The sequence below is a fragment of the Agelaius phoeniceus genome, chromosome 19, assembly GCF_051311805.1.
Source record: "Agelaius phoeniceus isolate bAgePho1 chromosome 19, bAgePho1.hap1, whole genome shotgun sequence".
NCBI classification, from domain to species: domain Eukaryota; kingdom Metazoa; phylum Chordata; class Aves; order Passeriformes; family Icteridae; genus Agelaius; species Agelaius phoeniceus.
This window is the reverse complement of record NC_135283.1, coordinates 13,646,119-13,673,852: the sequence shown is the minus strand read 5'-3', so window position 1 is coordinate 13,673,852 and position 27,734 is coordinate 13,646,119. Positions and strand designations below refer to the sequence as shown.

At 38.9% G+C, this 27,734-nt stretch overlaps 2 protein-coding genes across 5 annotated transcripts; one reads left to right on the top strand and one right to left on the bottom strand.

The window, feature by feature from the left end:
• The first annotated feature begins 1,859 nt into the window (after positions 1-1,859).
• On the top strand, positions 1,860-26,441 carry CCDC57 (coiled-coil domain containing 57). 4 transcript variants are annotated; one of them, XM_077188353.1, is made up of 10 exons: positions 1,860-2,596; positions 6,645-6,807; positions 7,708-7,884; positions 9,879-10,065; positions 11,002-11,102; positions 14,408-14,636; positions 15,282-15,418; positions 19,101-19,223; positions 19,603-19,822; positions 24,278-25,797. In XM_077188353.1, exons 1-10 carry the CDS (start codon positions 2,148-2,150, stop codon positions 24,349-24,351), a joined length of 1,860 nt encoding a protein of 619 aa, XP_077044468.1. In that variant the 5' UTR covers positions 1,860-2,147; the 3' UTR covers positions 24,352-25,797. The 4 variants fall into 4 exon arrangements, with proteins under 4 accessions (XP_077044468.1, XP_077044466.1, XP_077044469.1 ...); XM_077188351.1 differs by having other exon boundaries at positions 1,866-2,596; positions 25,658-26,441; XM_077188352.1 differs by having other exon boundaries at positions 1,888-2,596; positions 7,750-7,884; positions 25,658-26,441.
• LOC143695508 (uncharacterized) lies at positions 6,583-9,882 on the bottom strand. Its single transcript, XM_077188356.1, has 2 exons — positions 8,647-9,882; positions 6,583-7,816 (listed from the first exon to the last, which is right to left on the bottom strand). The coding sequence occupies exons 1-2, from the start codon at positions 9,152-9,154 to the stop codon at positions 7,776-7,778; spliced, it is 549 nt and encodes a 182-aa protein (XP_077044471.1). The 5' UTR covers positions 9,155-9,882; the 3' UTR covers positions 6,583-7,775.
• Positions 26,442-27,734: the final 1,293 nt, after the last annotated feature.

The window sequence follows — 27,734 nt, the reverse complement described above, 5'->3', positions numbered from 1 at the left end:
GATTTTTAAAGGCACCGAAAGCAGCACTCCTATGGCTACCTGGGGCTTAGGAAATTCAGGAGTAGGTGGCTGCATTCTTCTGTGTGCTTCTAGCACACAATCCAATATATAGGGGAGTGACACCACACCTTAAATCCTGTGTTTGGTTTTTGCTCTCTCACAACAAGACAAACATTGAGGAGCTGGAACATGGCCAGCGAAGGGCAACAGAGCTAGGGAAGGGTCTAGAGCACAAGTCTCATGGACAGTAGCTGAGGGAGCTGGAGAAAAGGAGGCTCAGGGGACCTTATCACTCTCTACAGCTACCTGAAAGGAGATTGTACCAAGGTAGGCATCTGTCTCTTCTCCCAGGTAACAAGTGATAGAACAAGAGGAAATGGCCTCAAGTTGTGCCAGGGGAGCTTTAGATTAGATATTGGAAAAAATCTCTTCTCCAAACAGGCTGCCAAGCATTGGAATGACATGTCCAGGGAAGTGATGGAGTCACCATCCCTGGAGGTTAACAGCTGAACTCAACGATTTTGGGGGAAAAAAAAATTTCTAAATGATTCTATGATTCCTATAACCTATGTGGAGCTACACAGGATTCTAAGTAGGAGAGGACAGGTAGGATACAATATTGTCTTTTGAGAACTATGATATTGCACAGATTAGTAGCTTCCTATGTAAAACCTACTAGCTGAAATCATGTAATACCAAGGCAGGAACTGAAGTTCTTTTAATGACTTAGAAGTTTTTTCTTCTTGCGCATTATGTTTGCATTGGCTACTGGTTCAATTTTGCTGAAGTATAGTACCCATTTGTACATGCTTAAGGATTCATTGCATTAGTGTGTGAAGATGAGCAAGGCCATGTGGTTTATTTTGAGTAGATAACATACAGACAATAAGACTGACACTGCTAATCTTAAAGACTAGTAAAACCAGTTTTTGACTGTCCACTGTTATCTGAATTCAGGCCATTCACTTGCAGACTAGGTGTATTCAGATTTCAACCTCAATCCCCGAAATGACATTGTGTAGACTGTAATCTTTTTTTTCTCACCATTAAAGTTTGTCTGTTTGGGACACTACTGAATCACTGTAAGTTATCAATTACTCATTTAGGGAACTAACATGCATTTAACTATGTGACTAGGGGCTGATTGAAGGTACATTGGAGAAGATGACAGCTAATTTGAAAGGGGGAGCAGGGGTGAGGAAGGGTTGAAAAGATAATTCGGTTGATAGGTTAGGCAATGGCTAATATAAGGGTGTAAAGAATGCCAGCAGTCAGAACGGTGTACGGATTTAGACATTTGCCTATTATGTGCTGATTCTGATGAGGGCTCAGAGGGACCCACTGCACAACATAAATTATGCCGGGACTTGCACAATCATTTTTGCGTTCAGATATAGAAAATAATTTTAAGCCAGGTTTCACCATTGTATTTTAAACCAGAGGTGATTCATATAAGTAAATTAACTAAATCTCTTTAATAATTGCAGTATTCTGTAACTATAATTTGCTAAATGGAACTTGCTTTATTTCAAAAGGCAAATTGTTAGTTCTGATTCTAATTTTCATTAATAGTTACTGGTGAAAATAAACCCCTTCTTTCTTTAACTGGTACAGGGTAGGACACACAATTCTCTTCTGATGACATAAGGAAAATTATATAAGAACTACTGATAATGCTCTATCTTCTCTAAATTAGTGTACTTCAGATATCATTTGGGTGCAGCATTCGAGTTTCTGGAAGGGAAAAGCAGTTTAGATGATCTAGAAAAACAGAAGGCTGACACAACATTACAGGAAGTTTGCCTCATGACTTCCAGACAAGCAAGTCATCTAGTGTGACTAAGGGAAAATCATGCTTTAGGCCTGCATGTTACATCTTCTTCTGTCTCACCTAGACAGTGTAAAGCAGTTTAGTTGATGGATGCAGTTTTTAATAATTAAGTGCCAAGCTTTTTAAAGTTTTTCACATGATGCAGCGGGAGTTCAGAAAGGACGGGAAGTTTGCTCATACCTGTTAACGGCTGTACTCGAAAGGGGCACAGAGTCTCCTTCCTGATCTGCGCTAAGGAGAAATTGATTAATAATAAACGGTTGGATAAACAAAATGTATAGGAAGACAAGTGAACGAGAGAGTGAGATCTGAGAGTATGGCACAAGTACTAGCTGTCTTTTGGGAGAAGGGGGTCTTACTAAACGAGACGGGGGCTCCAAAGGAGCGTGCCCGCGCTCACACGAAGCAGAGAAGAGGCTGCTGCGTGAGAGTAGTGAGGACGGAACGGGGAGAATGCGAGGAGGAGAGAACACGCTGCCGGTTCCTGGAAGCGAATGCAATGCGAGGAACTGAGAAACAGGAGGGGAGGCAGACGGGGGCTGGCACTGCCTCCGTGAGCGAGGGCCGGAGCGGCGGCGGCTGCGGCCCCTCAGCGGCGGCGCCATGGCGACGGGTCCGCCCCCGCAGGGCCCCGCCCGCCGCGGCCCGAGCGGCCTGCAGCCGGGAGCGGAGCCGTGCGGGGGTTCGTGCCGTCCGGACGCCGGTCGCCACTGGGCTTTTCCATCGGAAGACAGCGCGGTCGCACGGCATCCCGTTGTGCCGCAGGTTGTCCTTCGGAGCTCCCGATGCGTCGCCTGCGCATCTCGCGCCCTCTTCTCTCTCTGGGGACCCTCTTTCTTTTCTGTACCCTTCCTACTAAATGCCCTCTCTTGTGCTGTCCCTGAGTCCAAAGCTCCTCTCTACTGCCTACATCTAACGGGTTTATCCTCGACAGTCTGCCTGCCATCTGCTCTTCTGTCTCAGAGCCCTCCATGGAATCCTTCCTTGTGGGCTCTGCTTCCTGCCAGCCAGTTCCCTTGGCAGTGTTGTCTTTTGCCTACACTCGATTGTCTTTTCCTCCCTCTGCGCACTTCAAATTTAGTTAATCTTTTTAACTGTGGTAGCTACCTGATCCATTTGGAACAACTGTAGCTGAAAATGTGATACTAAAACAGCAGATCTTTCAGTGTTGCATGTTATAGGCAAGGAGGCAGTACTGTTCATGAATATCCATAATAGTGACTTTTTAAAAAGTCATCTACTTCTCCTTACCCAAATGAAGAAGATGTTACTTACACTAACACTAGCACGGTTGTGGGATTTGAACATTGCCAACAAGAATCAGAATATGAACAGAAAACACTATTTTAATTAACTTAGGGATAAATGTGAAATCTTGGCCAGCAGAGTTGAAAGACCATCAGATCATTGTGTCCTTTAGCACCGTTTGTTCCTCAGTATACCTGGGAAGACCAAACTCGAATTTTTTTATACTTCTCACATCCAACGATCAGTGATTCATTTTTCGATCCTAGAGAACTGGAGTTGTCTAGATTGTTTGTGAAGAAAAATGTTATTTAAATTATGACATCCTTTAGCATAGAGATATTGCATAGCATTTTCTGATCTGAAAAATCTCTCATTTAAAGACATTAAAGAGACACTATTTGAAAGGCATGCTTGTCCGATTTGTTTTCTGCATCCCTGTGCTTATTCAGAAGGGATTATCTGCAACCAGTGACACAGAATAATACTGTACAGTGAGAGAAGCTATATTTTCCCATATCTCTGGAGAGAGCTGAACAGAAAAGACAATTAATTTTTTTAAGCATCCATGCTGCTTAAAAATGATGGGTTTTTTAATCTACAGAATTTATAATCAGATAAGAGGCAAATATGGAGAATAAACAACAGGAAGAGGTGGATGTGAAGCAAGTAAAGGGTTTTGCATGTAAAAGCACAGGCTCTCTCTGTTGGTTATTTTCTTTTTAACTAAAAGCAGACAAATGGGACACAGCAGCTAATATTGTTAATAAAAGAGAGGGCTGAACTGTTCCTTGATTCATCATACATATCTCAAAGAAAAGGTAAATATGTGTGCAGCTTGCAGGGTGAAGGGAATAAACACTTATTTCTGTTCTGTCCGCACGTAATTCTTGTTTAATGTAATTACTGTCTTCAGAAATAACAGTCTCTTTGGGGTTATTCTCTGCTTAAAATGGTAATTGTTATAAAATGCTGTAAACTGTGCTGGATCCAACTACATTTATAATGTAGAGATGGCTGGCTAAGTTTTAAATAATTTTTTTTAGTTACTGTGGGTGATCTGGTCAAGACTCTGGAATTCATCAAAGATTACTCAATGATTGATGTTAATGTGGTGCATATGCAAATTAATTTAAAGCCAGTTTAGGAGTTTTACATGGAGCATATCCTTTTGGGATTGGAAGGAAGAATTTGAGTCTCTTAAATCCAGCAATTGCCTCTTTGCCAGGCCGAGCTGGATACTGATCACAGTACAGCAGTCATTCTTCTGATCTGCCTTGCCCTTAAGGGTGTGGGGATGAACAAGGGAGGTGCAAAAATGTATGTCTAGACTACACTGAGACAGCACTTCTGATAGACTTGGTTTGTATGCATGAGTGCTGGCTATGGGATTCAGAGTACTTCAGGTGAAGTGTAAATTTAATTTAGCAAAATCTAGCAGAATGTGAAAGTGAATATGCATTTAGCTGTTTGTTACTCTCCAGTTTTAGTTCAGAGTTTTGACTCTGTAGGTATTATATGATCAGTCTTATCTAATCAATTGCAACGGTCATTCAGCTACACAAAAACCCTGTATAGAGTGGAAAGTAAATAGAAGTTTGCAGAACAGCACGATAGTAATATAGGTTTGTTTGGCGGTGTGACAGGCTGCAGCAAACCTGTTAAGTCTTTAAGGGATTAATGCAGAGCTTTAAAGGTTCAGTGTATCATTAGAGAACTTACTGGTCTTGATAGCAGTATCAGCTCCTCAGATTTGATCCTGACGTTACTGGTATTCTTCCACTGAATCGCAGAGAAACTTTTTTGTTGATAGCAATTAAAATTATTGGGAGAGGAGGGGAAAAGATACAGAGCTGCTTCTATTTTCAAATGTATCTAAAAGATCAGATTTCTGCTGGTCAGCCCTTGTTCTGCAAATTTTTTCTTATGTAACAGAAAATTTTGAGTGGAGGAGGAACTCAGTTACACTTAACTGGAGATCTTGCACTACTTTTCAGCAGATCCTCTATATTCTGTATGCAACTAACCTTTGGAAGGATTGTTTTGGGAAATAACATATACCGTTATAATTGGTTTCCACTAACTCATGGGGAAAGATGTTATGATGCCTGTTTCTTTAGGAAATTACAGCATCCTCTATTACTAGTTACATGTTATTGTTCAAAAAATTTTTATATGTGGACCCCTCATGCTTTTTAATGTAAATTTATTTTTGTTAGCTCTAAGAATAGTCATATAGGTCATCTGCATGAGGATTATGTGAACCTGAAACTTCACATGAAGCAAAAGATTCAAGAACTGGAAGACACTGATGACAGAAATTGGTGTAAGAATGTTGGAAAAGCAATTTTGAGTTGCTGCAGTGCCATCTAGAAATATTTTTTTCAGGTTTTTTTTTATTATTAGCATGTTCTGGTTTAACATTGCTATAGTTGTATAAGCTTTTTTTTTTGTCTATTGTTTTATCTCTCTAAAAATTGATTACACTTGTAATTACAGTTTAGAAAATTATGTCTTGCTTGTGTAGTAGCTGTTGCTTTGCTTGTTTGACAGCTAACCCTTGTAAGGAATTGCTTAGAATATGTTTAGTAATGTGAGAGTGCGTAAGATTATTTTATGTGGTAAGCACACTGCTAAATTCGTTAACCTTGAAACTACAGGAAAGGTCAGCATCTAGAAAGCAGAGGTAGTCTTAGGCAAGATGAATAAATGTACACTGTTTATCATACTCCTAATTACAAGGTGCTTCCCCCTCGCTTTTCCTTCTTATATTCCTATATTTCACCACAAAAGGATCATCTTACTAACGGTGAAATTTTATCTTCAACTGTGATACCCTAGGGAGGCATTATACCATCTCTTTCTATATAACAAACTTTAAAGAAAAACAAAACTTTCCTTCTTTGTCTTTGTATAAAAATGTATTTGATATTGGAATTCCTTTTACTAATTTACATATGAATGTGTTTAGTCATTAGAACTAGAACACTTAATTTTTGTCCTGTCAACCAAACCAATATATAATATAAATGGAAGTGGTTTTGTTAAGCAATTGTGTCTTCCACCCAACACCTGCCAATCCAAGTCTCGCTGCCCAAATCCCTTGTTATCTCATTCTCTTGTTTTCAGTTGTATTTTATCAATTTAATTCATCTAAGTAGTTTCTCTCAAACACTTTTTAAAAGACTTTATCAGTTTAGCCACTGGATAGCAGCTCACTGCAACCATTTAGTTTTCTGGAAAATCCATGGCTTCTTTATGAACAGTTTTTCATACACTTATAAAACAAATGTGTTTTGAGGCAAGAATTTCACATTTGTTCGTATCTTTACTGTGGTATCTTTACTGTTGTCTTTAATTTTCATGTTTTGGAGTAATTTACAATGTTATTTCGGGAGAATTTCACAGTAAATGCACATTTCTGTAGTACTGTACTTGAGTTTGAAATGTAAAGTCTTCTAACAACAGGTGATTCCCCGCCAAGAATGACAAACAAACATAAAATATCCACAAAACACCCTTTGTATTTATTCTGCTGAAATCAACAGCTTTGCTCTGTGTATCATAGGTCTAAACAACAACTGTCTCTGGCAGCTGAGCGAGAATGGATTCTGAAACAGAGTAAAATGCAAGCAGAACTTAACTGGCAGCAGCTCTGTGAGAATGCTGAATGTAATTGGTATCAGAAATCAGAGGATCCAACACACAGCCTATCTTCATCAAGAGAGGAGGTGAGAATTTCAAATTAACACTGTTTAAGAATCATCTATTGCATAGAGAGCTATGGAGTTTGTCACCATGGTGTTTCTCAGGGAAATATGAGTTTACCTTTCTTTCAAAAAACCTGTAAAATTTACAATACAGTATTTCTGTATTGTGTACAGCAATTCATCAAATGTATCAGAAATCAGATTAATTTTCATGAACAGAAATCAGATTAATTTTCATGAACAATCTCTAATGGTGGCCTTTTCTCCCTTTCCATGTAAGCAAGTTGGCTTGAGAGATGTTTTTCCTTTGCCATTGTAGCAAAAGAAGAAAGATGTCTCTTAGAGCAGCCCGAGGGCAGAAAGAATTTCAGATCACAGTACCGCTTGAATTCTGTCAAGGGATCAATATTAGTCCTGAAAAGCTCTTGGGTATTTTTGTGTGGAAAAAAACACCTATTTTGTGCAGTCTAAAAACTTCAGCTTCTGAAAAATTAAATACATGTTTATTGTTTAGAGACTATTAGACAGTGGTCTAACAATTCTCAATGCCCAGTTGCGCTGAACTCACAGGTACAGAGGAAACACTTGTTTCTGAAGTTCAGAATGCTGGCATTTACTCTAGTGTTTTATTTTATTATTGTCTTTCCAGAATTATTCATAGGCATCAATAGCTGTAACAAGTGAACACATGAGAGAGATAAATCATCATTTTCCAGTTTACATGAAGAAGATAGGACAATTACGCTAAATTATTTGTCTGTTAGGGCAGTTGTTAACAGAGACAAAAGGAATGTGCTTAAGTCCCTGTGCTATGTTTTAAAGTATCCTTGATTTCCTTCTTTTTCTTTTAACTTCCTTTTTTCTTTCCCTTTCCTTTTCCATTCCTTACCTTTCCTTTTCTTTTATCCCTTTGTCCTTGAGCTACTGACATCCTCTGCCTCCCCTCCATTCCTTCCGTCCCAGGTTCAAGCTGATCTACAGAAAACAGACTACAGGTTGCATGAAGTGAAGAGTGTTCTTTCTGCTTTTACTGTTGAGAGAGAACAGACAATACAAGCATCGTTTAATCACAGTATTTCACCTGAAGGGGAGAAACAGGTTAGACAACACTTAGTGTAGACATGGATGAATTCATTCTAAGATAACAATATTATGGGCCTTGTTTCCACTGAACTTACTGTAGGCAGTTCATCTGTTTCATATGCCTCATTCAAAATATAGGCATATCTATCCTGGAATACACATAGATTAGGTGCCATGGGCCTAATTATGGCTCTCATTCATTACTCACTAGCGAAAGGAGCAAGCTGAATATAGACAGTTGCTCCAAAATGTGACAACATACTGTACGACCGTGGCAGTCAAATGGGGAAAATGAATTTCTGGAACCTCATTCCTGAGGTTCTGTGCAGTTCAGGGTAGATTTTAAAGTTGAAAAGTTAAAATTTTAAGGCAATGTTTCAAAATACTAATATGCCGGCCGTTTAAAATATTTTTATGTCTTGTATTTGAGTATCACTAGCTACTTGTCCTTTCATTGCTACCTCTTAAATTGCTTATACCTTAAAAAGCCATTCAAAGTTGTCATGCTGAAGGATAATGCATTAAGAGTAGAAAACTGCCTTTGGTAAAAGAGCGAAAGCAAAGTGTATGCTGCAGTGCACTCTACTGGGTCTACAGGTGCTCAACAGTGACCAGTTCAGAACATGTTACCAGAGCTTGCAAAGAAAAAGCAGTTTTGGTTTTGGTTGGTTGGGTGGTTGGTTTTTGTTTTTTCCCCGGGAATTTTCTTCCCATTTGTTGTCAGGGAGATGGTGAATGGACAGCGATCCAGAGACAAAAGACGTGGCCTTGGCATACCATTGTAATGGTTCTGGGGGAGTGGGAGAAGCGGTGGGAGGGTACAGACATATTCTGTCAGTCTCTTAGCTGGGGGTGGGTAGTCCTTGCCCTGTAGGGAGCAGAGACGGTCGTGTGGTTTTTCTTCGTCTGGGACCTCTCCTGCGCAGCGGTTTTTCAACACTGCCGTGGAGCTCCGCCTGCCGCCGGAGTCTGTTGCTTGCAAGAGAGAAAGGGCGGCTTCATTGACTGAGACTTCGCGGGCTGCCAGCGCCGACAGAGACCAGCACAGTCCCCACGGGTGCCTGCCTGGGGAAGCCATTCCCTCCGCCCTCCGCCCTCCTCCCGGAACCGCCGCTTGGAGGGCCCCTGAAGCTGGAGCAGCACGTCCGCCGGACCTCTTCTCTGTTCCGTAGTGGGACATCATAAAGCCCAGCCTTCCCAGCGTGTACCGGCTGCCGTTAGCGATGCCGAAGTCATCGCTGGGGGAGTCAGTCCTTCTTCCCTCGCTCTCACCCGAGTCTGCCATCACCAGCGGGGAGGCCCCGATCCCTGCGGCAGAGTCACCGCAGCCTACAGCGCCCCTTGTCGGTTGTCGCCGTAACTACACCAATGGGGAAATGCTTGATGGGCGGGAAAAGGCTGTTAGTGGATTTTCTTGTCCTTGCTCCTGTTGTTCGTTTTGTGCTGTTTTATATATATATAGTCTAGTAAAGAACTGTTATTCTTTTTTCTATATCTTTGCCTGGAAGCCCCGTAATTTCGAATTCATAATAATTCGGTGGGAGGAGGTGATCTTTCCGTTCCAGGGACATTCCCCTCTTTCTTGGGAAATATCTGTCTTTTAAACCAGAACAATGTTATTGTCAACAGATGATCTCCAATTACACTTTCAAGAATTTGGCAAGTCAGAAAGGGGACTACTGTTGAGCCCATAAGTTCCTTAAGGGGAAGGTTTACCTGCACATGGAAGAGAGATAAACCACACCTGCAGAACAACAGTTATAACACAGAGCTCTGGTGCCATGGTCCTCTCCATGTGTACCTCCTCCTATGATGTTCTCAGTACAGCACTTCTTTCCCAGGCAAATCCTCAATAAAAAAACACATTTATTCTCCTTCTATGGTACTTTTCTCCCACATATGTTCATGGGTTGAAAGTATTAGGATCTGTGTGTGTGGTGGTGGTGTGGAGAGAATATGTGTCACTTATTAATGAAGAGTTCTTTTTGTCTTGTACTTTTATTTTCCAGATATTTCAGTATGATGATGAAAGTTCTCTGTATAAATATATCCCTGCTTTGGAAATAAAAAAGCTGCAGGAACAGAATGCCAGCCTTCGGGCTGCTATTGCACAAATGAGGAAAGAAATGGAGAGTCTTGATGAGCAGATGTTGTCTTCTCTTCCTCAAACAGAAGGCAGACAGCTTGCAGAGCAAGGTGAAACTCTTGACAAAGAACTTTAAATTCAGTTAAGGAAGTTTAGGAGTCACAGTCATAACCTATGAAGGCTCCCCAATCCATGAGTGTGTAAAAATTGTTATTTGATTGCACCATACACAAGAACACAGTGGTCTGAGATTCTGTTTACGAAACAATTATTAGTGAAAAGAAACACACACACACACTATAAGTCACTACAAAATTACCACTAGAAAAGCAATCATGTCTGTATTTTGCAAGAGTAAAGCATTTATATGTATATTACAGAATTCCTGATAGCGAAGCCAGTAGGTAGAATCACAGAATGGCTTGGATTGGAAGGGATCTTTTAAGATCTCCTAGTCCAAACCCCCTTGCCATGGTGGTTTACAGTTCCTTTACAGTATATCTACTGAAGTGGTGTACAAAAGGAGGTTCAGGGGGAACTTAATACTATCTACAACTACCTGAAAGGGAGTTGTTGTGAGGTGGGGATCAGTCTCTGTTTCCTAGTAATAAGCAATAGGACAACAGAAATAATCTCAAGTTATACCAGAGGAAATTTAGATTGGATATTTTAAATTAAATATTAATAATTATTAAATATTAAATACTTAAGTATTAAAATTTTCTTTTTGAAAAGGCTTATTCAAGCATTAGCACAACCTGCCCAGGGAAATGGTTGAGTTGCCATCCCTGGAGGTGTTTAAAAGGCATGTATGTGTGTGTGGACATTTGAAGACGTGGTTTAGTGGAGGACTTGGCAGTGTTAGGTCACTGGTTTCACTTGATGATTTTAAAGGTCTTTTCCGACCTAAATCTATGGTTTTATGATTCTGTAACTAGACAAACTAGACATTTATATGCATAAGACAGTGTTCTGAAGCAGCTCTTGCTATGAAAGCCTAAACTCTCTATAAATACGTATGCATTCCTATTATACTCCTCTTTTAGGTTCATTAAACACAAACAAAATTTCAACTGGAACCACACCGAGCAACATCAAAGTCAGTTCAACTAAGTTGGATTGTTTAGTAAACCCAGACACAGAAGAGGTATGTTGAGGTTTAAACTACCTAAAAATATCTGTATGTATGTGCGTGTGTGTAATTAAATACCTAGTGTATTATTATTGTTTGAGTACGTATTATAAATGGAAGTAATAAGTGCTTATGTGATTGGTCAGATGAGAGCCAGCAAAGATTTTTTTAGCCAAACTTACTCTTATTCTTTCTAGTCAATAAATTTTGACTAGCCAACCCTTGGCACAAGTCACTTCTGATCTTGCAAGCTAGTCTTGATGGGGTTTTTTTCCTACTTGCAAATGCTTAAACTACTGTGTGTCACTGCTTCAGGTTTTCCATTGCAAATCCATATTTTAATGCTGAATTACTTATGCTTTATATGTACAGACACGTAGCAAATAGGGGATATGCAGGCCAAAACTTCAAGTGAATAAAATGCTGGAATTGTAGTTGATGCTGTCTTCACTGAAGTTGGACTATTGTTTCTTGCCTATTTTTTTGGTCTGCTTTATTTTTAGTTTCTCAGTACATAACAAGCCTTCTTAGACATAGACTGAGCTGAAAGCAGTCCTGAAAATATCTTAAAAACAATGGGCAATACTTCATTTTACTTTCTTATGGGATTTTACAAGTGCTTATCATTAGCACTTTTCTAATCTTTCTCTGTGCTTCTTACATTTATTTATTAATTGCATACTAAGGATGTACTTAGGGCCATGAAGAATTACAGCCAAAAATATTTCTACCTCAGGGAGCTCAGAATCTGTTGAGCAATAATGGTAACTAAACATAGGGGTGCAGGTGAAGTCAGTAAGCAAGCCATATAGTGATAGTTTTCTTTTTTCCATTTAAAATAGCAGAGTTTCTGTGATTATAATCTGGAAATTATAGGCTCCAGCACTAAAGAAGAAGAGGAAAGTTTATTGTGGAAACTAGTAAAAATAGCATGTAAACTTTTGCTTGTACATATATTTTTCTATTTGTCTTTTGTATCAGCTCTGAGGAGAGTTCTTCTTCCCACTCTTCTTTAGTATCCATCTTTTCAGTGTTTTCTGTTTTGTACTGCAGAATTTTGCTCTGGACATAGATCTAAAGGTTAAAAGATTTCTGAGTTCCACTCCTAATTCTACAGCTTACAGTCTGAAAAAAAAAATGTTCTGTGCAATGCTGTGGAATATTTTTCTGAAAAGTTCAGGGAAAATAAGTTTAAGCAAATGGCATGCCTTGCCCCAGTCAGGTGATGTGCTTTTGTCTTTTGATCCGGTGAAGGTGATCCACAGTGTGACAGCCAGTGGTCCCATGACTGGTCATTGCCTTCGCCTTGCTTTATGTTAAGCTTTAGTATGTCAATTTGACCGGCAAAGGTAGACTGTAATAATTTCACACTCACACACACACAATCACACAGAATCACTGGGTTGGAAGAGCCCTTCAAGATCATCGAGTCCAACTGAGCCCCAACACCTCAACTAAACCCTGGCACCCAGTGCCACCTCCAGGCTTTTTTTTAAACACATCCAAGGATGGTGACTCTACCACCTCCCCAGCCAGGCCATTCCAGAACTTTATCACCCTTTCTGTAAAGAACTTTTTCCTAATATCTATCCTATATTTTCCTTGGTGCAGCTTAAGGCTGTGTGCTCTCTGCCAGTTGCTGCCTGGTGAAAGAGACCAACCCCACCTGACTACAACCTCCTTTCAGGGAGCTCTAGAGAGTGATAAGGTCACCTCTGAGTCTCCTTTTCTCCAGGCTGAGCACCCCCAGCTCCCTCAGTGGTTCCTCACAGGGTTTGTGTTCCCAGCTCCTCTCCAGCCTCATTGCCTCCTCTGGATGTGCTCGAGCATCCCAATGTCCTTCCCAAACTGAGGGGCCAGAACTGGACACAGCACTCGAGGTGAAGCCCCACCAGTGCTGAGTACAGGGGAAGGATGACCTCCCTGCTCCTGCTGGCCACGCCATTCCTGATCCAGGCCAGGATGCCATTGGCCTTCTTGGCCAGCAGGGCACACTGCTGGCTCACGTTCAGTTTGCTGTCAGCCAGTACCCCCAGGTCTCTTTCTGCCTGGGCACTGTCCAGCCACACCGTCCCCAGCCTAGAACGCTGCAGGGGGTTATAGTGGCCAAATGCAGGACTCAGCGCTTGGATTTATTAAACATGACTTTATTGGATTCTGCTCATCCTTCCAATCATTCCAGGTCTCTTGCAGAACCCTCTTACCTTTCAGCAGATCAACACATGCTCCCAGCTACTTGTGTTACTTGCTTTTATACAAACCGCTAGATATGTGTCAAAGTGCAGTTTATTTTTCCTTTCACTTTGGTGTCTTAGAATTTTTAGACTCTAGTCCTGCACTAATTTCTCTACCTTTCTCCCCCATACTCTTTGTAGGCCTGCATGCTTTCTCAGTAAGTTCTCAAGAGCCTTCCTTTTAATGGTAAAACTATCCAAAGAAATAAGAGCATGGGAGTTGCATGGCACAATAAGGCAACAATGGTTTGGTTTTTTTCTCAGTATGGATAGTAGCTTTCAATGTGTACTTCTTGAATCATAGTGTTTAGGGTGGTTTAGTTGAAAACTGATTTGGATTGCACAGTTAGCTAGTTTATATGTAAAAGAGTAAACGTTCCAATGAGTAATTGTAAAACAATTTTAGTGCATGTGATACATTTAGATACTTATGGCAATGTGTGAAATATAAAATCATTATAGGGAGTTGACTGTTCAGTGAATGATGACTATTTAAATGGCTATCAAAAAGTCTCCTCTGAGGGGGCTGAAAGAAGACGGACAGACCTTGAAAAACAAGGATGCGATCTTTTGGGTATATACCTTACCACTACGTGTATGTGCAGGTGGACTCAGGTTGACAAAAACAAAACATTGTAGAATCTTTACTTTTCAGTAAATGTTTTAAGTTATATCTACCCCCTTTTGTTTTTATGTACAAATGATAAAACAATGTACACAATGATTAAACAAAGAAGGATTTGTAGCAGATTGCTATTTGGTATGAAGAACTTTTTTCCACATTTTGTCTTAAAATTAAGTGCTTTTTAGTTAACAGTTATACAGTGTTTATCCTATGTGTATTATTTTACGCTTACAGTTGACAATATGTGTGGGAATGTCTCAGGCTGTTACAGTGTTTTGCTCCACAGTTTAATTTGCCCTAGACGGCTAAAAAATCTGGAAAATGGGCCCGAAAAAATGAACTGTAGCCTTCAATTTTACACTTTTTCTTCAGCTGACCTCTCAGGCATATTTGTACAAATCTCTGAACCTGCAGACCGCATTTTCAAAATATTTATTATAAGCATTATCTGTTTTATTTAGGGGCCAGAACCCAAAGTTCTTGAAGAAAATATGGTCAATTTTGGACAACAGCCAGCTGATGTAGGTACTGGTAATGGTTGTCAATATAGTGTCAAACACACTCTACAAGGAATGCAAAATAAACTCAAGGAAGCAGCAAGAAAAATTTCAATTCTGAGCCAAGAAAAGCGGCAGCTGATTGAAATGGGAAACAGACTCAGGGCAGAACTTGGAATGGTGTTAAAGGAAGGTAAATTTATTCTAAAGAAAAGTGCTAGCTTATATATTTAGAATAAAATGGACAGGGAATCAGTTCATCCTCTGAGCTGGAGAAAGCTAGGCTTCATTATGAAAAAAAGGTGCTGGGCCTTACTGATCCTTGATCTACATAGCTCATGTGAGACTGTGGTACTAATCCTTGCAAGTAAGATTATCCTGTGATAGGAGATGCTAAGATAGAACAAAAGTCTGTGTAGTGACTTTTGCTGATAAACATCTTAGATGAAGAACTCTCTGGTGCCTCGATGTCAGTGTGGGAACTGGAACTTTAAGACTTTGTTTATGAGCAGAAAAGAGGTATTGTATCTCTTGGAATAAAAACTAATGCTTTAGGAAAGTGGAAGAGAAAGCAGAATAAGTTTACTGTAGAGTAAACTTGAATTAAAAGTATATATAATGTAAAAAGATTTCACTGTGGATATCTAAGTTCCATGCAGAGTTTTTCTGGCAATGAAATAAAGGGAAAAAAGCATGAGGCCCATTTCTGCATTTGCAATGAGAAGGCCTGTGTTCTGTGGTTCATTTATTATCTACTGTAAACACTTGCTGGAAATGCAATATGGTTGACAAAATATCAACAAAGAATGCCTTCCTCAGTACATTCTCTCTTTTATAGGAGTCTGGCATCCTGTTAGCTCTAAACACTGCACAGTTTGTGTTGCCTCTGGTAGTCTTCTTCCAAGAGAACTTGTCAAAAGAACACAGTGTCAGCTATCAGTTCTAAAGCATCTACAGCACAGACTCACAACACAGGTAATTATATGCTGTTTAAAATTTAGCGATAATAAGCCATTAAGCCAGTTCTGATTCCATTAATATTAAACCATTAAACCTAAAATTCTGCATTTAAATTACCCTGACTGTGTTTAGCTCAAATCTATCTTTGGAAGATTCTGTAGAATCATTGCATATCGAGCTGGAGGGAACCCATGAGGATCTTTGCACCCTGATGTCACACAGGACAACCTAGAAGTTAAGCCATTTAAGTTAGGGGCATTGTCCCAACTGTTTTTTGAACACAGAAAGGCTTGGGGCCATGACCACCCCCTGGGGAGATTGTTCCACTGCTTGACCACCCTCTCAGGGAAGAATTGTCTGAATTTTCCCTGATGCAGATTTAAGCCATTCCTCCACATCCTATTACCAGACACAAAAAAAAATCAGCACTTCCTACTCTCCCATCATGAAAGGAAGTTATAGAGAGCAATGAGGTCATCTGCCAGCCACCTCTGTTTTAAGCTGAACAAGGCAAGTATCCCCAGCCACTCCTCATAAATCTAGCCATCTAACCTTTTCACCATCTTTGTTGCCCTCCTTTGGACTTTGTTTCTAATATTTTTATATTCTTCTCATATTGTGGAGCCCAAAAATGCACACAGTACTTGAAGTAAAGCCATATCAATGCTGAGCATAGTGGGACATTAGCTTCTTTTGGCCAGTTAGCTGTGCTGTGCTTAACACACTGAAGACACAGCTGGCACTCCTGGCCACCAGGATGCACTGTTGACTCATGTTGAGCTTGCCAACAATCAAACCCCCAGATCCCTTTCTTCAGGGCTGCCCTTCAGCCTCTTGTCCCTCAAATGTATACAGTCCATGCCTGTAGTCCCAGGTACAGAATCCAGCTTTTTTGCTCTCATTAAATTTCATGCAGTTGGTGATTACCAAGCATTACAGTCTATCGAGGTCTCTTTGTAAGGTCTCTCTACCCAGAAGGGAATCAATGAGTCCTTCTCATTTAGTATCATCAGCCAACTTAGTGCACACTCAACTCATTCATCCAGGTCATTGATCAAAGACTGGAGAGAATTGACCCTAAAATCGAGCCCTGGCAAACACCATTAGTGACTGGCCACAAGCCAGATAGTTCCCCATAAGTTTAAAGGGTTTGGGACTTCAAAAGTAATATTTTTAAACCTGATCTTCAACCAAGGTATTTCAGAAACAAATGTATTTATGCAATGTAAATGCAATCCTAAATTACAAATTTCATAAGGCTTTTTACTTTTAACTGAGCAGGAAAGGCTGTTTGAAGGATTTGCACTATGTTCTAACATAAACTTTAAAGTGATTAATCAGTCAGGGTATTTCCAAATACTCACAGTGGTGGGATTTCAAAGCACCCATGTCCAAATAACTGTAATAGCACCTTTTCCATCTATAAAAGCAAGATATATAGTTAACCTGTCTCATATATTTTGTAATTAAAATGCAACCTTTAATAGTTAAATTGCAGCTTTTATCAGAGAGACTAATGAAAAAAATCCTGGCCTCCCTAGTAGTTAGTGGCAGACCTCCCAGTAACTTCGATAGCCAGGATTTCACTATGTACTTGACTTAATTGATCAGCAGATTTGTTCCTGTGAGAATTGAGTCAGAGCAGTTGATTGTTGTTGTAGTTTTGAAGGCAGTAAACAGTGTTCTTTTAGAAAGGGTGAGGTTGTTGCTCTGAGGTATAAAACTCCAGTAGAATTATTAACCAAGTTTAGCTGGGGAAACACTTCCTCTGGGAACCACACTGGGCAAGTTGTTCCAGGGTTTGGTCACCCTCACAATAAAGAAGGCTGTCATTTGGTTGGGGTTTTCTTCCCCCTTATATTTAGGCAAGGTGTCCTGTACTTACCTTTTTGCTCATTATCCCTTGGTCTTCCACCGTATACCACTGAGATGTCTCCAACTCAGTCATCTTTATCTCCTTATAACATCCTCATCAGATGCTTATACATGTTGAAAAGATTAATCTGTCTCTTCTGGAGACCAGCAAGGCCAGCTGCCCCAACCTCTTCTTCTACATCCAATGTTCCAATTTACTGATCATCTTTTTGGCTGTTTGCTACTTTGTGGAATGCCTCAGCGTGCTTGTGGATTTATAATTTTTTCTGTATGCTTGTGATCATCTCATTAACCTAAAGTCACAAGTTTGGCATCCTTTGTTCACTTGAACTTTCAGTTCTCTGTTTCAGAAATAGTGACCTGTTTATTAAATGCTAACACTGGAAATAATTTTTACAAAGAAATTCAGGTTCAGCAAACCACTTGAGGAGATCTCTTGTGACCTGCTTGTTTCATCTGTGCACTGCTGGGATTAAGGTCTGAAAAAAAAATTGGCTAAATGGTTATACCAAACATACATAAAAGTGACTTCCAGATCTGGGCAAAATTACCAAAATTCAAAACCACTTTTTTTTCCTTTTCCACCTCTTTAATTATTCTTTCTTTCATAGCTCACCTTAGAACTTTGCTGACTCTCAAATTAAGACCAATGAATAGTCATATCCGTCCATCCCAATCTTCTCTTGCCTTATTTTTAATGAGCAAGATACTGTGTTTGTATTTTTCTACATAAATCGTGTCTCCCATGTTCTGTTAAAAATCATTAAAGATGATTCTTACTTTTGTAAGAATAAATAGATTTTTAAAGTACAGTATGACTATAGCACTTGGAGAGGTAGAATTTGACTGTGAGTTTCCAGATGGTGAGCTAAACGCTGGGAGTAGTAGCTCAACCTCTTCAGCTGATGGGTTGCTTGGAGGTCATGGCTGAAATGGCTGTCATTGAGGATCTTTCCACCTCTGGAACCTTTGAGTTCATCATTCTATACTAGAAAGGATAGCCCTTCTTACATCCAAGCTCATACTCTCATTCCAGGCTGCTCTTTACTCTGAATATATCTGCTGAGGCTTCAGCTCCTACACAAAAGCTGAGCTCCAGGTTGACTTTCCAAAGAATACTATTATTCTAGTTTGGGTGTTTTGATTCTAGGTGATCCTCTTACTGGCCAGGCTACATTTGCTCCTGCATTCCAAGATCTTTATCCTTATAAAAAACCAAGAAAATTTATTACTGTCAAAGCTACAGGAATTTTACTGTCAATTACTTTATGTGATGGGCTCACGTTTTGTTTCTTTGGTCTTAATTACATAGCAGAAGACTTCGGTGTTTATTTGCATCTCCTTTGACAGGGCTGAAGCAGTTTTCTTTTCATCAAATCTCACTTTAGTTGCTACAAGTTGAAAGTTGGTGAAACTTTGAAAGGTAAATTAGTTCATTTTGGCTGCTGACGATTTACTTTTCCATAGCTGCTTTATTTCAGTTGGGGTTTTAGGTATTGTTTTGGAGTTTTTCTTCTGTAATTTTTCTTCTGTAATTTAATCACGGGAAAATATGAAAGTGAAGAAGGACCCTGATGATGTAAGCTTGAGCAACAAGCAAGGTGATAGTAAAAGCACCAGGAAATGTAGATATTGAACAGATTTGATACTAGGTTTATTATAAAGATAGTTTGACCCTGTTGATCTGAAGAGAACATAATTTCATTTAATATTATTTATAACGGCTTATTTTAATTCTAGCAGTGTAACAGCAAACTGAGCTATAAGGATGTTAGTTTTAGGGAGCATGAGTTACTTGTGTTAATGTAATATTTCACATTAGGAGCTGCAGTGCACAAGGCAACAGCATCCTTCAAGGTTCTCTTCTCTTACTGCCTGCTCTAGCTTAAAGGAAGAAGAAGCTCCAAGCAGCTGTGGAGAAGAAACAGAATTACCATCCAGTGAGGTACAGTGCAGTTTTATGATCAATGTAATTCACCCTCATTTGGCTTTTTCAATTTGAATTGCTCAACAGTCATCTCCTCAAAGACTTAAAAACCTATGTCTTTCTAAATGCATTGTCTTTTTTATGCATTGTTCCTGTACAAAATAGTATTTGTTAACACTAAATAAACTAGGGTTTCTCAATCACTGCCATGATGTTGTAATTAATCTTCTTGTACAACCTTTCAAAATTAAAAATAATAATTTTCTTTTGTCTTGCCTCTTGCCGAAACCCTCTTTCTTTCCAAGTCCAAGATGCCACTATGAAATGTAACCAATTTTCTGATCTCTTTGATGTGAAAAGTATGTATGTCTGTAAGATTGTGTTTGAATTTGAACAGGTTTGGATAGATTTCTCTATTGAAAATCATGGGCCAGATACATTCTCAGCAACAAAGGAAGATACAACCACAGAGATTGTTCAAACTCAGCTGCTCAGTCAGAGTCCTAGTCATGTCCAACAGGTTCAGCTTTCTTCATCTAGAATGCAAAATTTCTGTCAAATTTTAGATACGGGATCAAGCCATTCTCTACTCAGTCCTCGAAAGAACACCAGCCGAGGTAAGCCTGCTTTGTAAAGTAGTCACAATATTTGACTCTTCTGGAAATGTGGAATTACGGTGGATTCTGTTGTCGTTCATTAATTCTTTTACATACTGCTCCTGAATGAGTTACTTGAAGGGAATTTCACGGTTGCCAGCAGAAGTAAGAATTAAGAGGAATGTCTATATAGCTGTCTGGTTTAAATGCCTTCATTGCAAATACTTCTTCACTGTTTTAAAGTACTCCTGTAGAATGCAAATTTTGTTTTGACATAGTCTAAAACTTAGCTGGGGCAGATATAAATGTGTCTGTTTGAGAACTGTACACTCATATTCATATGCGATTAATCACATACAGACTGCAGGAACTGGATTAAGGGAAGTGATTTGTTCCCCTAAATTTGACACTTGTGAGGCCACTGTGTCCATCTTTGTACAAAAGTGTGACAAACTGGAGTCCAGTGGAGAGTCACTAAATGGCTGGGGCATGGGAACACATTACACGAGAAGAGGTTTAGAGAACTGGGTTGTTCAGTGTAGAGGAGAGTAGGTGAGTGGTCTGATTGGTGCTTTTTGACTCTCCGGTGAGGGATTTTGGAGAAGACAGAACCAGACTCCTAGAGATGCACAGTGAAAAGTGGCAAATGGACAGAAGCTGTGTCAAAATACATTCTGAGCAGGGAGTGATAAGCACTGTGACATTTCACCCACAGGTCCTATCCAGCCTATGTTACATCTATTTTTAAACCAGTGTATGAAGGCAATGAACCATCTTTAGTAGCTCACAAGAAAAAATAATACTTAAAAGGGCTTTCAAAATGAAGAGTGGATTATAAGTGTATTTATTCACAACAGCAGTGCATTGCAGGGACAAAGTAATGTGCATTGACAGACCTGTAGGACTGGAATGGACATAGTGCTGACATTCATGATTCTCGTGCTTTTTTTGTGAGGCTAGGACTGAAATAGGAAGAGCATTTCAGGCCAGGCCTATATTGACAGGATAAGCAAAAGGATAGGATGTCTTTGAAACATTACTGATAGTGCCATGCAGTTTTGTGCTGTTGGATGTGTGATGCAACAGCTCTGGCAGCCTTACAAGGACATCAGTTTCTTAATGTCTAGAAATTTCCAGCCACTGTTGCAAAACCTAATGTAGATTTTCGGGGATCCAGAAATAGCAAAAGGGACAGAGGATACTGCCAACGTGGAACAAGTGAAATGTGAATCAATAAGGGATAATATTTTCCTAAGACCAAGTTTAATTTGATCTCTGCATCCAGATGTATATGAGGCATACCACAGTGGAACTTCTTACTCAACATGCAGGCCCTGAAATACTGCATTGCAAGAATACGATTTTTAAACAATCTATTTTGCTGCTTAGCTTTCTCCTCCAGGAAAAGGTGTCCTTAATTCCACTGGACTGAATTCTGTATTTCAGAAAAAAAATTATGAAAGCAAAATCTTTCTCTTTTTTTTGGAACAACATCATCTTAGAAGCATTATATACAAAATTTTCAAATTCTGCTTCTGCTTCTGATTTTTAGCAGAGGCTTGTATTATTTTTCAGGCCTGAGCTATGGAAATTAATTCAATCTTTCCTGTTTAAAACCACTCACTTGAATTTAATATATTCATTAAATACATTGTTACAATGGATAGAACTGTCATTGAGACAGAGTGACTTGGAACTGGGCTTTCAGGTACTAGTGACGCATACAGACACTTGGAAGCTCAGTGGCAAAAAATGATTTGCAGCAAAGCATGCAAGTTAGTTTGCTTATTCAAACCTTTTTTTTTTTTTCCCAAGTTCAATTCTGTCCAAATTGGTAACACCAGTAGATGTGTTTTGTGGGAATTTCTGGTGAAACGAATTGTAGCTTGAAAATGATTTTTCTGAACCTGTTAAACAGTTTAATTTTTTTCATGTTACATGTACCAAACAGCCTACTGGCACTCAAAATGGTTGGCATGTCAAGTAAGCCCTGCAATTTGCTGTATTTCCAACCTATTACACAATGCAATGACTAAATGTGTTTTGAAGAGTTAATGACTACATCTGAATTACTGAAGTGGACTGTTATATACTTTATTCATTTCACCATCAAATTCAGACCTTGTGTAAGCTTCCAAGCAAGTCAAAAGGCTATGAGATATTTTAATTTTCTCTCTCCTTACTCTACCTGCTAATTTTCAGTTTACTGTAAAAATTAGATGGATTTCATAGCTTGTATGTTAATTCTGCAGATAAGTAGAAGGAAGATGTTTAGAAGGATCATAGGTCCCTTCTTCAGGTATTTTTATTGTTCAGTATTATTGGAAGAAAAAGAACCTCCTAGTGATAGACAGATACAAGCCATGATGATATTAAAAGGCTACATAGGATGCATAGGCTGTACAAATAAGAAATACACCTCTGTATTTCTTTGCTTTTTAAATGCTCTATCCCAGAGTTTGAGAGCAAGTGGAGATTTTGATTGGTGATCCACATCATAGGCACCTTGAATGCTGACAACAAGCCACCCTCAAAGGAAAGTAGAGCCTTTTTTGATTTTAGAGTAAATGTTAGGCAGGAGGAGGGGAAGATTTGTAAAATATTTAGAAAATGGAAATTTATTTTCTTCTATTTATCTTGGTAAGTTTACTATTCTATTTGCTATTGAAGATACTTACCAGTTTTTCAGAGGGGAAAAAAGCAAACATCACCTATTGAAGTTCAGCTGTAATACTGCATTTAGCATGAAGCCAGTACTGTGAAGGGTTCTGTGTGGTACTGTGTGAAATGCTCCTTATCAGCTCCAATCAGCTATCCTTGGGTTAGCAGAGGCTGGGGTCAGTACAGGGGGAATAAGGGTCTAAGGCAAGCTGTGTCCCCACTAGTCATTTGACTTATACATATTTAGTATAGATGAAACTTTGTATTTTCACATCCCACAATACATTTTTGAGAAACCCCACCACCACAAGTATTCAGAACCCTGTCCTCAGTTTAATAATTTGGGTTTACATTGTAGCCTAACAAAGAACAGGAGCGAGCTGCTTTGAGGTAAAGTAACTTTTTTTATTTACTACTTGAGTTTAGATAGGGGAGTTTCTTGTACTATAATTCTCACTGTAACTTGTGAGCTCTGTCATCTGAAATTCCACACTTCATGGATCAAAAGTTATCTTAAGTGTTTCCACACTAGACAGAATTTCAACAGCTTTGACATCACTGACAGTTCTAAGAGCAATCCATGTGGGTAAAAAGCTGGCCAGAGAATGAATCTGGTAAAATATTAACAAACAGAAACAGTGCTCTGGCTCGGGCTTCATTCCAGCTCCAATCAGAGAAAAACTCATGATCTCTTTTCTGCATTACGTGAAACTTCATCTTTGAAGTGTTTCACAAATATTAACTAATGCCCAAGCTACATTTTCTTCGTTTCTATGTTCTTCTCCTGAATAGGAACTTGTTTGAGTTGGTCTTCCTTCAGAAGCACTGTTAGCCATAAGCAAAGATCTAGTGACAAATTTCTTAAATGAAACTTCCATATGACGAAATTTCAGTTTGCCTATACAACATGCCTGCATATATCTCTTTTATCCTGAGAGAAAAAAAATCTATGAATGTTCATTTCTGACTGAAGTTAGCACACATCAAATGGAAGATATGTTAAGCATTTCAATACACTAAACACTTAGCTCCATTTTCAAAAGCAGTTTAGATGCTTGGCTATGATCTTGCTAGCTCTGGTCGCCACGGTCACTTCTGAAGTAAGTTGCAGGCTTGTAAATTAGGTGTGTTTTTTCATAGGTGCGCAAACCAAGCTACAGCATTTAAAGAGTATTTCTAATTCTGGGTACTGATTCTTTATCTTTTCCTAATTTTTGGAACTAACCTTACAAGTTTGCGGTGGTTGATTTTAAATTTCTGTGTTAGTACACATTTTTGACAGTCCAAAACTTAAAAATAGCCATGTAGAATGCTTGTATTCTGTGCTGTTGTTCCAAATACCTAACTAAGAAGCCTTTACTAGTTACAACTGTAGTTTCTCTACTAATGACAGGAGACAAGCATACAGAAGTCTTCACAGGAAGGGATGCATGTCATGCATTGGTGCTTGGTTACTTTGCCTTTAGAATTACACAATTAGGGCCTCCCACATTAATTTATGAAAGTCATCCCCTTGGGTGAATACAAAAGGCCCTTGAAAACTGAGTATTTTAAAAAACAGACTGTCTGTAAGCAGTGTTAACTGTGTGCTATGGAGCACTGGATCTGCTCATTCCTGTTATTTAGACCACGCACAAGAAGTAGTATTCTACTTATTCTACTGCTGTTCCTGTTCAAGACAGTAATGTTCGAAGCAATATCTTTCAGACACTGCTGCCTGCACTTTTTAAAATGGTTGATGTTGTGAAATTCTGCTTTCTTATCTGCCAGATGTGGGAGAGGCATTCTAATGATTAAAGTCCATTTCCCATGCAGGAAAATACACCCAACGATCTTCATGGGCTCAAGCATCCTCTTCCATACCTTCTACATCTGTAGGAAACCACTAGGTGGCAAGCTGAACCACAGGATGTCGCATCCACAGCTCAGGAGTCCACTGAGCTTTGGTCACCAAGCTGATTCAGTGCAGAGATCACACACATGAGTGAACAGCTGGTTCAAGCTAAGCCAGTGTATAAAAATTAGTTTGAAAAGTGTCGTGTTTTGGCATTAGCCACAGTGTCATGCTTTGCACAGAGCTATAAACCTTCAATCGATCAATCCATTCTGTAATTCAGGAACATGTTGTATTTCCTTTTATGTAGAATTTTGTTTAGACTTCCTACCATGTTCAATGGACTTTAAAAATTTACTTTCTCCTACTAGTAACTGATCTTTGTCCATTTGTGCACCTTTTATTGCTGTGATTGAGTAGTATCTGGGACTGCAGACTGATGCTTATAAAATTAAACCAGTACAGAATACTCTAGAGTGTGTCATCACAGGTTTATTATGACTACTTCTGCTGTCTGCTTTGTCTCTCCATAGAAAATCTGAAGTTAAAGTCTCAATGCCTTGAAAAATAAGGGTTAAGTGCCTGGAGCCAAACACCTGTAAATATTACCTATAGTTTACAGTGAATAATGCGAATGAACAGTTCCACTTATCTTACCTAAAGAAACCCATGATAAGACTGAAGTTCAGTTAGTTGGAGATAATAGTTTTTGGAGAATTATGTGAGAACTGCAAGATGTGCTCTGACTGGTATTAGGACCAGTCCCACTGCTTCCTAAACAAAGATGTTTCTTTTTGAGTTAGTCCTTTTTGTAAAGACAGATATTTTAGATAACAAAACCAAATATTTACATACTAAATGCTTTCCTAAATGAAAGAAGATTGAAAAAAGACCCAAAAGATAATGGTAGCTTTGTCAAGCCAACAGAGTTACCTCTCAGTCTTTTATATTGTGCATATCCAAACACATTTTCTCAAAATGGAGAGAAAGGTAAACTTGTAAAATATGATGTTTTAAAACAGCTGAACAGATAGGTATTGCTTGACTTGAGCTGTTACACTGACCTTCCAGCTGTCTTCCTCTCTTAAGCAGTCTGATGCTAATGGAGAATGGACATGTACAGATGAAGGGGGGATTGAACAGAAGATACTGTGTTATACCATCAGTATGGCAAGCCTTAATGGACTGTTCTGGGCTCCTATGTACAGAAATGGTCCTGGTAATATAAGATTTTGACAATGTGACACTATGGCAGCAGTATATTTAGAGGAAAAGAGTAAACCAGCTCTCTTCAACTATTAAATCTCATAATTGAATACAAACATAACTACAAAGTATTTTTCTGTCTGTTTTTTGAGCAGGGGAGTTTGAAGTTGTACATTCAATCAAGCAATCTGAAGAATTTTGGCAAAATGTCAAAGCCAAGGATAAACTTGAAACATCAGCTGAAGATTTGACAGTCAGAGGAACAAGGCTGGAAGTTCAGCAGAAGTTAAAATCCAGGAGTTTGTTTTGTGCTCATCTATTAAAACCAAAAATCTCTTCCAGCATGACAAAAATCCGCAATTATAATATTAAAGACTGATTTCTATGTTGTCAGCATGTTGTAGGTTCACACTTGCTATGAACTTTTACTTTGACATCTCTATATCAGGTCTAATTATCAGCCTCGGTTTTGTATGTCAGGTTGAGATATTTGCAGCCAGAAGAGAGAACAAATACCCTGTTTCATACAGTGAAGCCTAAAATAAAGGGTTAATCTGTGTGCATTATGAGGTTACAATCTTCATTGTTGATACTGATTTATTTTAATTATATATGTTAAGATTTTCTTGCATCATGGATTTAGAAATGCTCAGTTAACACATAGGTAAAGCCTTGTGCCTTCAGGCAGGACTTGCAGGACTTCGGCAGATGTTTTGTTGAGAAACCGTAGATGTGATTTAAGCTTAGAAGTGGGATGCCTCAACCTACTTGTCTTCTAAATAACAATGCAACCGTTAATCCTGTGCAGCTATCTTTCCACTTGATAGAAAGGGGTTTCAAAAGATTGCATCTGAGTCTGTAGTATTTTTCATCTTCTGTAGCTCTTTCCACTTGTTCAGAGAGCATGAAAGAATATAAAATTAAATTTCTATTGTCACACCAGTGATTCTATTTTCCCTTGACAAGAGATTGTATGGACTTCAAAGCAGTGAGAAACACTGCTACAATGTTAGAATCATATATTCATAATAATACAGACATGTAAGAAGTAAGTCTTAAAATAGATGAAACTAGAAGAAAACTTGAATGAGTTGTGATGTAAGAAAGGATAGCTATGTAGTAATGATCATGCCAGGACACTAATACAAGTAATCAGTTTATTTTTGTAGCATTTCCAGTAATGCTGAGCTGTCCTGGAACATTACAGAGATGAACTTTCCTATAAGTAAAGGAAATGCACATGAAAAATTCAATAAAAAACTTTTAATTGTGGGGATGGTCAAGCACTGGAACAGATTGCCCGGATGGGCTATGGAGTCTCTGTCTATGGAGATACTCAAAACTCAACTGGACATGGGCCTGGCCAGACTGTTCCAGCTGACCCTTGAGTTGAGGGCTTGGACTAAGTGATGTCAAGAGGTACCTTCCAATCTAAGAGATTCTGTGATTCTGCAAGTGGTATCACCAAAGTGAATAATACTTATCAGTTGCTGCTAAATATATAAAATCTAAAAAGGATAAATGAAGAAGAGAGCTACTTATGCATGAGTTGGTTTTTTTTGTGGAGTTTTTTTTTATAGAAATGCTTGCCTGATACACTTTACAAAGAGGTGTTCTCTTCAGCACCTGATAATATGCTGAAGAGCATTTGAGAATTTGAATAATTATTTTGTACTACCTGCTGAAAATATTCTGCTTTAGTGCAAAGGTGCAGTTATATTATAATCAGATGCTAGAAATCTGCAAGAAATTTCGTGAGATGTTGCTAAGTTAATATAAGGCCTGAGAGACCTTGTGAGCTTCTTTCTAAACATTTTCATTACTTGAAAATCCTGTCATTCGATTCAACATTGTTCATAAGCCAGGACAACATGATGCACTCCCTTGAACCAGGCCCTGAATGAGTTCTTTCTGTAGCACAAAGCATAGTGGTTTCTAACAACTACAGGAATTTTGGCCCAGATCACACCAGTTAAAGCACTCACTTGTTATTTCTAGAACTCAATGTGTAAATTCCAGATTTTATAATAGCTGTAGATCATCCTGAAAATTTTTTTTGTTATTTACATGTTTAATATTGACCTACAGAGATGCACAGTAGTTCAGTGGTATGAGATTCTGTGCATATGTTAAAAGCAGCATAAAAGCAGTTTGTTCCGTGATATTTGTAATACTACATCTGAACCTGGAAAACATTTCTCTTTATTCCTTACACCGTGGGTGTAAGCTGAT

Excerpts from the sequence above, each read along its gene's own strand:
- CCDC57 (XM_077188351.1), top strand. The coding sequence starts at position 2,148 with ATGGCACAAGTACTAGCTGTCTTTTGGGAGAAGGGGGTCTTACTAAAC. Across the intron at positions 10,066-11,001 it reads CAGACAGCTTGCAGAGCAAG|GTTCATTAAACACAAACAAA; the intron begins GTGAAACTCTTG and ends CTCCTCTTTTAG. Across the intron at positions 14,637-15,281 it reads TGGAATGGTGTTAAAGGAAG|GAGTCTGGCATCCTGTTAGC; the intron begins GTAAATTTATTC and ends TCTCTTTTATAG.
- LOC143695508 (XM_077188356.1), bottom strand. The coding sequence starts at position 9,154 with ATGGCAGACTCGGGTGAGAGCGAGGGAAGAAGGACTGACTCCCCCAGC. Across the intron at positions 7,817-8,646 it reads CCCCCAGAACCATTACAATG|TAAAAGCAGAAAGAACACTC; the intron begins GTATGCCAAGGC and ends CTCTCTCAACAG.